Here is a 12767-nt window from a genome sequence, read left to right on the forward strand (position 1 = left end):
ACCCATTTTAGTTCCCCATTCACATTCAGGTATGTCAATCCATGGCCTCCTCTACTGTCGCAATGAGGCCACACTCAGGTTGGAGGAACAACACCTTATATTCCGTCTGGATAGCCTGCAACTTGATGGCATGAACATCAATTTCTCAAACTTCTGATAATGGCCCTCCTCGCTCTTCACTATTCCCCATCCCCTTTTCCTTCTCTCACCTTATCTCCATGCCTGCCCATCGCCTCCCTCTGGTGCTCCTCTCCCCTTTATTTCTTCCATGGTCTTCTGTCCACTCCTATTAGATTTCCCCCTTCTCCAGCCCTGTATCTCTTTCACCAATCAACTTCCCAGCTCTTCACCCCTCCCCCTCCTGGTTTCACCTATTATCTTGTGTTTCTCCCTCTCCTCCCCCCACCTTTTTAATCTACTCCTCAGCTTTGTTTTTCCAGTCCTGGTGAAGGGTCTCAACCAGAAGTCTTGTCTTTATTCTTTTCCATAGATGCTGCCTGGCCTGCTGAGTTCCCCCAGCATTTTGTGTGTTTTGCCTGAACTGCAAATTTTCTCTTGTTTGAGAGTCTACCTTCCTTTCATTTTCATAGGTAGCTGAACCACTCCCTGGTTCAATGTTCAAGGTTCATGGTTGGTGACTGCTGTTAGTTTTACTCTCCACACATCCCTCAGTCTCAGTGCTCAGAGTCCAAAGTCAAGAAATGTGAGACTCTGGAAACTTCTCTGAATTGACTGGAAATTTGGCTCCTGCTCGGTGCTTGGACATGTTGCTGCTCGCTCTTCTCTTCACTCTGGGAGTGTTTCTCACGAAAGGTAAGGAGATATCTTACACAGACACTCAGTCAGGAAACAGGAATGGTTTACACAGACATCCAGGTGGGACATCCCCATCTTGGCACTTAAAACCACAGCCCCACCCTGGGACAAAATGGCACGCGCCATCATCTCCTCAACAGACTATCCACGCAGCCTCCTCCTGTACTGTCATGTGAAGGCTAGACACAGATCAGAGGTACAACACCTCTTATTATTAGAGCATTGGAAAGTTTTTCCACAAGAACAGGCCATTCGGCCCACTTGACAAATTCCTATTCACACTGTGTGTTTAACCATCGAGTTTAGATTTGAAAGTCTCTAAGGCACTACTGTCAACTACACAACTCCATGTGTCTACAACTCGCTGTATAAAGAAATGCTTTCTGATGTTAGTCTGAAATCTTCCTGTAACCAGTCTCCACCTAGTCCTCACTGATGTATTAATTTTAAAGTAGCAGCTGGCATCCACCTTACTTACATCCTTAATGATTTTGAACACTTCTATCATGTCTCCTCTCATTCTATGTCATCTTAGGCTAAAAAGATTTAGTTCCTTCAATCTTTCTTCATAGCTCATACCCTGCAGACCTGGAACGAGTCTTGTTGCCCATCCATAAACTCTCTTCTGTGCCTTCACATTCCTCACAGTATATGGAGACTAAAATTGTACACTGTTCCCAAGGTGTGGCCTCATAAGCACATTATACAGCTAAAGGAGAACGTCTGTAGACTTGAACTCCACTGAGCGCATTATATAGGCCAACGTTCTATAAGTCTTCATAATCACTTCTGTGCATTGTCTAGATGTTCACAGTGATGAGTCTACCAGGATGCCCAAATACTCTCATACAGTGCACTTTCTAACTCAACACCCCCCCATTGCACATTTATATCAAACATTTCCCCTCCCCATGTGTAATATTTTACATCTATTTACACTAATTTTCATCTGCCATTTATCTGCCCACATCTGGATTTTGTTTAGATCCAACTGTATTGATTTTGCTGCCTGAATGTTATTATGACTCTCCAGCCTGATAGCATAAATACTGATTTTTCTAGCATGTGGCCACTACCCCACTGCCCCACTACCTCACCCACCAGCCCCATCACACTCTCTCATTTTCCTTCCCACCCTCTCCATCTGTCTATCACCCACACATTCCTCCATCTCATTTCCCTCCTCACCTCCTTCCATTGATTCTGTCCTGTCCAATCGGATTCTTCATCCTTTGCTCAGTTCAACCTATCACCTCCCTGCTTCTTACATCATTCCCACTTTTCATCCTCCTTTACCTGCTGATCACTCCCTCCATACCTGGATCTACCTCTCACCTACCAGATTTTGTTCCACCCCTCCCATTCCACATTTTAAAGCTGCACTCTGCCCACTTTCTTTCCACTCCTAATCAAGGGTCTCAACCTGAAATGTCTACTGTCTATTTCCCTCCAGAGATGTTGCCTGACTCCAGGTTATGGGTACATCACATCAAACCATGGGGACTTATCAACCTTAATGTTCTTCAAGAGACCCAGTACCACTTTTTACTTTATCTGAAAATGCCCTGGTATATTAGCTCACTCCACACTGATCTTGCTGTCCTCCTCATCCTTCTCCTTGGTACACGCTCCATCCTTTATCCTTACGGTGATGTTTTGCTGGCAACTCACAAAACTACTATTTCTACTTCTGAACTGCTATTGCTGAAATGTGCCGCCTATGATCTCTCTTTAAAAAAATGTACTTTTGAACCTTTTAAACATGCTAGCAATTTTGTTATCTCCTGAAAGAGTCTTAGCTGCTTGGCTTAAGCCCATCACCCCTACTGGGGCGTAGACCACCAACAGCAGCTTACCAAAGTCCTCCGTCCTAGGCCAGTCTTTCAAGTAATCCCCAGATGTAGCCTATCATTTGTCCTCATGGCAAAGATTTTTTCTCTCCCAGGGATGAGGTCTTTGGAGCTTTTGTTGCAGTTTCTGTAGCTCTGAGTTTTTTAATGGGATGGGGCTGCTGGCCCTATGCCAAGTCCCTCCATTCCCAGGCCAAGCTTGGGACCATCCATAGCAGTTTCCTGAAGGATTCAGCTCAGATTAATTGATTGCTTGAATCATTTATTTATCTGTTGGTCAATTCATCAATTAATTGATTGAATGAATTTGCACCACTTGTCTCCTTTTGCATGTTGGTTGCTTGCCAGTGTTGGTTTGTTTGTAGATTTTCATTAATTCTGTTGTATTTCTTTATTCTACTGTGAATGCTTGCAAGGAATTGAACCGTAAGGCACAAATGTTTATAATAAATTTACTTTGAAATTTAATCTTTAACCTGTAATTACCCTCCTTACTCTATCAGTTAATGAATGTACAGCGTACTTTGTGACCTTGCAAACCCTACACCCCACCCCCCGAGCAAAACAACAAACCCTCAATATTAACAAAAAGGTTTTGGGGCTGACTTTATTTTTTTAAAATAATTTTCATGTTTGTTTGTTCTAATTGTGTTCTTTCTTGTAAAAATGATGTATATGTTTAATATATTTTCTCCTTGTGAATACTGCTTATATTAAGTACCTGTGGTGCTATTGCAAGTAAGTTTTTTATTGCAGCCATACACAGAGATACATGCACAGTCGATGATCGAGTGGGTGGGAGCTCAGAGTGTGGGTGAAGATATGAAACAGCAAATGGCAGAAAGCATTGATAAGGACATGAGAAAACAGGAGCTGTCAAGGACAGGGAAAAAAAATAGGAACTGTAGTTGGCCATCCAGCCCGTGAAACTTTCTGTCATTTAACCTGACCATGGCTGATAGGCCTCTGGCTTAATCTGACATTTTGTAGATTCTTCAATTCCCTGATCATTCAGAAAATGATCTGTTTCCTCTTTAAAAGGCAGAGTCTCCATTACCCTCCGGGGTCGAGTATTCCAGAGAGTGTCTACCTTCTCTGAGAAGAAATTCCTGTGTACCTCAGTTTTAAGTCAGTGTCACTCCATTTGATATTCTGTCACTAGAGGAAACATCTTAACATTTTCCTTGAAATGCCTAATTCTTCTACCTGCAAGGAATATATATGTTCTGTCCACAACTTGTAGGAATTCTGGGTGGTCAAGCATTTAATTTCACTCCCCATTATCATTCTGAAATGTCAGTTCAAGGCCTCCTCTACTGCCATTATGAAGCCACTCTTAGGTCATCATATTCTGTCTAGGCAGCATCCAACATGGGGGCATAAGTATCGATTCCTATAATATCTGTTAATTTTTCCTCCTGCCACCTTCTTTTTCTTTCCATTCATCATTCCAGCCCCTTCTCTTCACCAACAGCCTCCCTCTGGTGCCCCTCCTCCTTCCCTTTCTCCCCTGATCCACTCTCCTCTCCTGTCAGATTCCTTCTTCTTCAGCCCTTTACCATTTCCACCTGTCACCTCCCATCTTCTCATTTCATCCTGCCTCCTCCACCCACCTTGCTTCCCCATCACCTGCCTTCACATATCACCTGTTAGCTTGTATGCTTTCCCTTCACCCACCTTCTTCTTCTGGATTTTTCCTCCTTCCTTTCCATCCCCGATTGGAGTTCTCAGCCCAAAATGTCGATAGTTCATTCCTCTCCAGAGATGCTGCCTGACTTGTTGAGTTCCTCTATCATTTTATGTGTATTGATCAGGACTTCCAGCATCTGCAGAATCTCACATGTTTAGAATCTAGATGCAATATACAGTATTTAGCCATTGGTGATAGGATAAGCATCTCCTATCAGGAGTTAACCTAATGCCTGTTATTCTGAAACTAGAGGCACAGTACCTGTTAAAGTGTTACAGTGAAATTGGGTCTTTCGATATAGAATGGGCAAATAAAATTAGTGATAATAATATGCATCAATTCTACCAAAGGCTGAAGATGAAATGACATATAGCATATAGCTTGGGGTGGCATGGTAGTGTAGTGGTTAGCACAACGTTTTACAGTACAGGCAACCCTGTTCAATTCCTGCCACTGCCTGTAGGGAGTTTGTATGTTCTACCCATGACTATGTGAGTTTCTCCTGGGGCCACCGGTTTCCTCCCACAGTCCAAAGATGTGCTGGTTGGTAGCTTAATTGGTCATTGTAAATTCTCCCATGTTTAGACTAGGATTAAATTAGGGGATTGCTGGGTGGCGTGTCTCGAAGTGCCAATTCCACGCTGTATCTTAATAAGTAAGTAAATAAATAAACAAATAAACAAACCCTTTGGGTATTGGTAACACGTATCAATTATAAAGAACGCTGTAGGCCAGAAGCCTTGGGAGTTTTGTACTCCATCTCTGACGAAGCCTGGATCACCTTTTTGGTTCAGAATGTTAGAAGTTTAAGGTTAATGGGCCAAACACAGGCAAATTGTATTAGCTTTAGATCGGCAAAGTCTGGAGATGGGCCAGTTTGGAGGATGAATTTTTGTAATATAGACAAGATTGCTTATGAGCTTAAAGCATTTCTGTCAAACCTCACAGAGATTACAAGAGCTAAGGGAGTGAATAACTGAATGGAATTAGTATTAATAAATAAAAACAGACTGTAAATGTAGAAATAGCAGTCACTGTAAAGAACTGGTACTGACAGAACTAATGGGATTGAAATGTGATCATTCCTAAGACTTGACCTAAATTCAATAGTTTGAAAAAGGTAACTATAAAAAAGGTGGATTGTGTTTCTGGTTTTCCAGACTTCCATGAATTCTGGATGGCTCCTGTGGATTGGAGGGTGGCAAATGTGAACACACTAAGAAAGGAGGGAGACAGAAAGCAGGAAATGATAGAGGTGTTGACAACAGTAGAAGGAAAATGTTGGAATTTGTGACAAAGGATGTGAACCATTTGGAAAAGTATAAAAACAGAGAATCACAGGGCTAAGGCATATCATGACCACCTAACCAGGCTGTTCCAATGGAGAGAGGAAAAACAGGGCCAAATCATAGATGGATGACTGGTAGAAATGGCCGGTTCTGATACAGTCAGGAACAAGTTATCAAACGTTGGGGTATTCAATATTGAGTCCGGAAGGTTGCACTGTGTAACACTGTTGACTCATTGTAACAGGGCAGGAGGCTGTAGACATTGAGGTGAAAGTGGATGAAGTACTGAAGTGGCAGGCAATAGAGAATGGCTGCTCTCTGTGGACTGAACACCAGGGATCCTAAAGGGATCACACAATGTGCTTTTGATTTTCCCAGTGTCGAGCGCTGAATGCAGTCACTCGATTGGGGGAGGTGCAAGTGAATCACTGATCACCTGAAAGACTGCTTGTGCCTCTGAATGCTGTGGGGAAAATATACACTGCATACCCTGAGGGTATGACAATATTGAATATTGATGCAGGCTTGTGTGGCCTGGTGGTTGAATCTTACTCCTATCTTCTTGTCTCAGCACTTCATCAGCAGGGTTTGTGAATGTTCATGATGATGAAATTTCCCACTGTGATTGATAGAGAGATAAGTGGAGACTGGATCACTGGGGCATTCAAAAACGCAGTAAATAATTTTTGAAAAATGAGAGAATTTAGCACTCTGCAAAACTGTCAAAGAAGAGATCCGAGACACATCATCTGTAATCATATTTGACACCAGGGTCAGGTTTCAGGGCCGAGTGGCCTACTCCTCCCATTTTCTTGTTAATCAGCCACTTGAAAGGTTGGACAGAGCCACTCGCCCTGGGCTTCCTGCTCAAATCTCTGGAGTGGGACTCGAACCCACAACACTCTGACCAAGAGCTGAATGTGTTGCCTACTTAGCCACAGGTTGCCGGAATCCCATCTGGTCTGGATCATTGGTATAAAACTGGTGCCTATGAGGGGTTGCAGATTGTCAGTGAGTGAACACCAACCCCGTCACCCAGGAATCCTATAAAGGTTTAAGCTCCCTCTTCTGCCGAACATTTCAACTATGAAGGAGGCCATTCAGTCCATCAGGTTCATGATAAAGCAATTCCATCATTTCCATACTACGACACATTTTCCCTGTAACTTAAATCCTCTCACACACTCCATCAACTCCCATTTGAACCTTTTGCTAATTACCTACACTAGGGTCTATTTACAGAGTCAATTATCTACAATATGGGAGGAAATCAAAACACCCAGGGAAACCTACACGATCACAGAAAGAATGTGCAGACTCCACACGGACAGCATCAATGATCCGTATCAATCTCAGGTCCCTCAAATGAGGTACAGCACTAACTGTTGCCCCACTGTCTTCATTATCCTTTGTTTAAACTCATGGATCATTGGCTGATTCATGGGACTTTATCAGTTTAATTGGGTGATAGTTCAGAGTGATAGAGTACTATAGCACAGAAACAGGTCCTTCAACCCATCTAGTCTGTGCTGTATTGTTATTCTGCCTAGTTTTACTCACTCTTGCATGAACCTTAGCCTTTCATACTCCATTGACCATGTGCTTATCCAAACTTCCAGTGAATACTGCATCAAACCCACATCTACCACTTCCATTGACAGCTCATTCACTCACACTACCCTCTGAGTAGAAAAGTTCCCCTTAAATAGTTCACCTTTCAGTCTTAACATATGAACCTGATAAAACACTAAGATATAGGAGCAGAATTAGACCATTCAGCCCATCAATTTTCATCTGCTATTCATCATGGCTGATCCCAGATCCCACTCAACTCCATACACCTGACTTCTCGCCATATCCTTTGATGCCCTGACCAATCAGGAAACTATCAACTGCCACCTTAAATATACCCATGGACAGCCTGCATTGCAGACTGTGGCAGAGTAACCACAGATTTACTACTCGCGGGCTAAAAAAATTCCTCCTTACCTCTGTTCTAAAAGGTTGCACCTCAATTTTGAGGCTGTGGGCTCTAATTCTAGATACCCCCACCATAGGAAACATCCTCTCCACGTCCACCCTATCTAGTCCTTTCAACATTTGATAGGTTTCAATGACATCCCATCACATTCTTCTAAATTCCAGTGAGTTCAGGCCCAAAGCTGCCAAATGCTCTTCACTTGTTAACACCTTCATTCCCAGAGTTATCTTTGTGTACTCTCTCTGGACTATCTCCAATGACAACACATCCTTTTCTGAGACATGTGGCCCAAAACTGATGAGAATACTCCAATTGTGGCCAGACTAGTGTTTTATCTCCTTGCTTTCTTTTCTATTCCCCTCAAAATAAATGCAAACATTGCATTTGCCTTCTCTACCACAGTCTTAACCTGTAATTTAACCTTTGAGGAGACTTGCACAAGGACTCCCTCTGCACCTCAGATGTTTGAACATTCTCCCCATTTAGATAATAGTCCACACAATTATTCCTTTTACCAAAATGTATTATCATACATTTCCCAACACTGTACTTCATCTGCCACTTTTCTTCCAGTTTGTCTAAGCCTGTTGCAATTGCATTGTTTCCTCAGCACTACCTACCCCTCCACCTATCTTCGTATCATCCACAAACTTTGCCATAAAGCCATCAATTTCATTATTTAAATCATTAACAATGTGAAACTTCCTCGTTAATAACAACACTTTCCAAACCACTGAGGTTAGGCTAACGGACCTATAATTTCCTTTCTTTTGCCTTCCTCCCTTGTAAAAGAGTGGAGTGACATTTGCAATCTCCTAGCCCTCCAGGACCATGCCAGATCATCTGATTCTTGAAAGAGCATGACTGATGCATCTGTTATCTCTTCAGCAAGCACTCTCAGGGCTCTGGGATGTAGTCCATCTGGTCAAGGTGACTTATCCATATTAAGTCCTCTTAGCACATCAGCTGTGTGGTGAAAATGGCACAACAGCGCCTCTTTCACCTCAGATGGTTGAGGAAGTTTGGTATGGCCCCCAAATCCTAAAAACTTTCTATAGGGGCACAACTGAGGGCATCCTGACTGGCTGCATCACTGCCTTCTATGGGAACTGTACCTCCCTTAATCGTAGGACTCTGCAGAGAGTAGTGCGGACAGCCCAGAGCATCTGTGGTTGTGAACTTCCCATGATTCAGGACATTTACAAGGACAAGTGTGTAAAATGGGCCTGTAGGATTACTGGGACCCAAGCCATCCCAACCACAATCTATTCCAGCTGCTACCATCTGGGAATCAGTACAACAACATATAAACTGGGACCAACAGGATCCAGGACAACTTCTCCCACCAGGCATCAGACTGATGAACTCACACTGATCTGAGTGTATTCTATGTTACACTGACTGTTCTATTTATTATAAATTACTATGATTACACATTGCACATTTAGATGAAGACGTAACATAAAAATTTTTACTCCTCATGTATGTGAAGGATGTAAGAAATAAAGTAAATTCAATTTTTTTTCCTTTGTAATAGCAGTGACACTCACGGATCTCTGGGACACTGCTAGTGTCTTCCACAGTGAAGTCACTTAATTACCCATTACGTTCATCTGCCATTTCTTTGTCAACCATACTACCTCTCCAGCATGATTTTCCAGTGGTCCAATATCAACTCTCTCCTCCTTTTTATTTTTTATATAACTGGAAAAAAATTGGTATCCTGCTTTATATTATTGGCTAGTCTGCCTTTATATTTCATCTTTTCCCATCTTATAGCTTTTTAGTTGACTCTTGTTGGATTTTAAAAGTTTCCCAATCATCCAACTTTCCGCTCATTTTTGCTACCTTATATGCCCTTTGTTTGGTTTTTGTGCAGTCCTGAACGTCCCCTGTCAGCCATTGTTGCTCTACCACTGCTATTTGAGAACTCTTCCCTCTGTGGGATATTCCCAGAGACTTCAGCCATCTCTGCTCTGCCGTCATCCCCGCCTGTATCGTTGCCCAATCAAACTGGGCAAGCTCCTCTCTCATGCCTCTGTAATTCCTTTTATTCCATTGCAATACTGATACATGTGAGCTATCGCTGTCTCCTAAGGGTTCCTTTACATTAAGCTCCCAAATAAAACCTGGGTAATTACACAACACCCAATCTAAGATCTCATTTCACCCAACCTAAGATCTCATCTCACCCAACCTTTCTGGAAAAAGCTAGCTTACATTAACCTCATCTATACCGGTCATAATTTTGGATTATCATCATCATCATTATGTTGTGTGATGTGGGAAATCATAATCTACCTGACCATGATGATTACGCTTGGCAAATTCTTCTACAGAATTCTGGGCAGTGTCTTTACAAGATGGGTGACCCCAGCCATTATGAATACACTTCAGAGATTGTCTGTCTGGTGTTTGTGGTCGCATAACCAGGACTTGTGATATGTACCATCTGCTCATAGGACCATCCACCACCTGCTTCCGTGAGCAGTGAGCCTGGTTGGTTTGGGGGGTGAGGGACACTAAGTATGTGCTCCTCCTTGCCCAAGGGGTGACCTGCGTTCTGCAGGCTAGTGGAGGGCAGTAACACCTTACACCTCCTTTGGAAGAGAGGCACGTCCACCACGCCCGGACACCTCAGACTCTGGAAGGGTCCCTCAATAGACTGGGATTTTCGGCTCCCGCTCGGACATATTGTCACTCCCTTTTCCGTTTTGCGCTTGTTGTGTTTAACTTGAAAGGCAAGGGTCTGGGGTGTGGGTATGATTCACACGGATACGGTTCAGGGTTCACACAGACTCGGGAACGGAGATGGGGACACAGTTCACACAGACTCGGGAACGGAGACGCGGACACAGTTCACACGGACTCGCGGAGTAGAGACGCGGACACGGTTCACACGGACTCGGGAACGGAGACGCGGACACGGTTCACACGGACTCGGGAACGGAGAGGCGGACACGGTTCACACGGACTCGGGAACGGAGACGCGGACACGGTTCACACGGACTCGGGAACGGAGACGCGGACACGGTTCACACGGACTCGGGAACGGAGACGCGGACATGGTTCATACGGACTCGGGGAACGGAGACGCGGACATGGTTCACACGGACTCGGGGAACGGGGAACGGAGACGCGGACACGGTTCATACGGACTCGGGGAACGGGGAACGGAGACGCGGACACGGTTCACACGGACTCGGGGAGCAGAGTCACGGACACGGTTCACACGGATACGGGGAACGGAGACGCGGACACGGTTCACACGGACTCGGGAACGAGACGCGGACACGGTTCACACGGACTCGGGGAGCAGAGTCACGGACGCGGTTCACACGGATACGGGGAACGGAGACGCGGACACGGTTCACACGGACTCGGGGAGCGGAGACGCGGACACGGTTCACACGGACTCGGGGAGCAGAGTCACGGACACGGTTCACACGGATACGGGGAACGGAGACGCGGACACGGTTCACACGGACTCGGGGAGCAGAGACGCGGACACGGTTCACACGGACTCGGGAACGAGACGCGGACACGGTTCACACGGACTCGGGGAACGGAGACGCGGACACGGTTCACACGGACTCGGGAACAGAGACGCGGACACGGTTCACACGGACTCGGGGAGCAGAGTCACGGACACGGTTCACACGGATACGGGGAACGGAGACGCGGACACGGTTCACACGGATACGGGAACAGAGACGCGGACACGGTTCACACGGATACGGGGAACGGAGACGCGGACACGGTTCACACGGACTCGGGGAGCGGAGACGCGGACACGGTTCACACGGACTCGGGAACAGAGACGCGGACACGGTTCACACGGATACGGGGAACGGAGACGCGGACACGGTTCACACGGATACGGGGAACGGAGACGCGGACACGGTTCACACGGATACGGGGAACGGAGACGCGGACACGGTTCACACGGATACGGGAACAGAGACGCGGACACGGTTCACACGGATACGGGGAACGGAGACGCGGACACGGTTCACACGGATACGGGGAACGGAGACGCGGACACGGTTCACACGGACTCGGGAACAGAGACGCGGACACGGTTCACACGGATACGGGGAACGGAGACGCGGACACGGTTCACACGGACTCGGGGAGCGGAGACGCGGACACGGTTCACACGGACTCGGGGAGCAGAGTCACGGACACGGTTCACACGGATACGGGGAACGGAGACGCGGACACGGTTCACACGGACTCGGGGAGCGGAGACGCGGACACGGTTCACACGGACTCGGGAACAGAGACGCGGACACGGTTCACACGGACTCGGGAACAGAGTCACGGACACGGTTCACACGGACTCGGGAACAGAGACGCGGACACGGTTCACACGGACTCGGGGAGCAGAGTCACGGACACGGTTCACACGGACTCGGGAACAGAGTCACGGACACGGTTCACACGGACTCGGGAACAGAGACGCGGACACGGTTCACACGGACTCGGGAACGGAGACGCGGACATGGTTCACACGGACTCGGGAACGGAGACGCGGACACGGTTCACACGGACTCGGGAACAAAGACGCGGACACGGTTCACACGGATTCGGGGAGCAGAGACGCGGACACGGTTCACACGGACGCGGGAACGGAGACGCGGACACGGTTCACACGGATTCGGGGAGTAGAGACGCGGACACGGTTCACACGGACGCGGGAACGGAGACGCGGACACAGTTCACACGGACTCGGGAACGGAGACGCGGACACGGTTCACACGGACTCGGGGAGCAGAGTCACGGACACAGTTCACGGACTCACAGCAGAGATACTCCCGGCTCAGCGCCACCTGGGGCCAAAATGGCTCCTGAAGGAAAAGCGGCACCGCCAGTAAATTGCCAGTGCGCATGCTCCGGGGCGCTGTCGGTCAGTCGGCGCCTTGGGGCTGGTTTGGTGGGTCGGGGAGTGTTGCTGCAGGTCGGGGGCTTCATGGAAATGGGTTGCTTTACAAATTGTGTGGCATGGCCTTAGTACCAGTCTGGAGTCCTGTCTCTGTTGTGTCACGTTCGGGCACCATCGGGACCTTTCGAGGTCGCTGAGCGATAGTTTGACCAAGTCAATGTGGACCTGGTTGGTCCTCTCCCCACCTCCGCGGTTT

At 46.7% G+C, this 12767-nt stretch overlaps 1 protein-coding gene across 2 annotated transcripts in view; it reads left to right on the forward strand.

Moving 5' to 3' along the window:
* The first annotated feature begins 672 nt into the window (after positions 1-672).
* The window catches only part of LOC140719038 (uncharacterized), a 167297-nt gene continuing 155202 nt past the window's right edge, over positions 673-12767 (forward strand). For both annotated transcript variants that reach the window (XM_073033394.1, XM_073033402.1), the window contains exon 1: positions 673-813. In XM_073033394.1, the coding sequence (XP_072889495.1) occupies positions 765-813 (49 nt within the window). In that variant the 5' untranslated portion in view covers positions 673-764. The remainder of the gene's footprint in view (positions 814-12767) is intronic.

The sequence above is a fragment of the Hemitrygon akajei genome, chromosome 2 (genome assembly GCF_048418815.1).
Source record: "Hemitrygon akajei chromosome 2, sHemAka1.3, whole genome shotgun sequence".
Classification (NCBI taxonomy): domain Eukaryota; kingdom Metazoa; phylum Chordata; class Chondrichthyes; order Myliobatiformes; family Dasyatidae; genus Hemitrygon; species Hemitrygon akajei.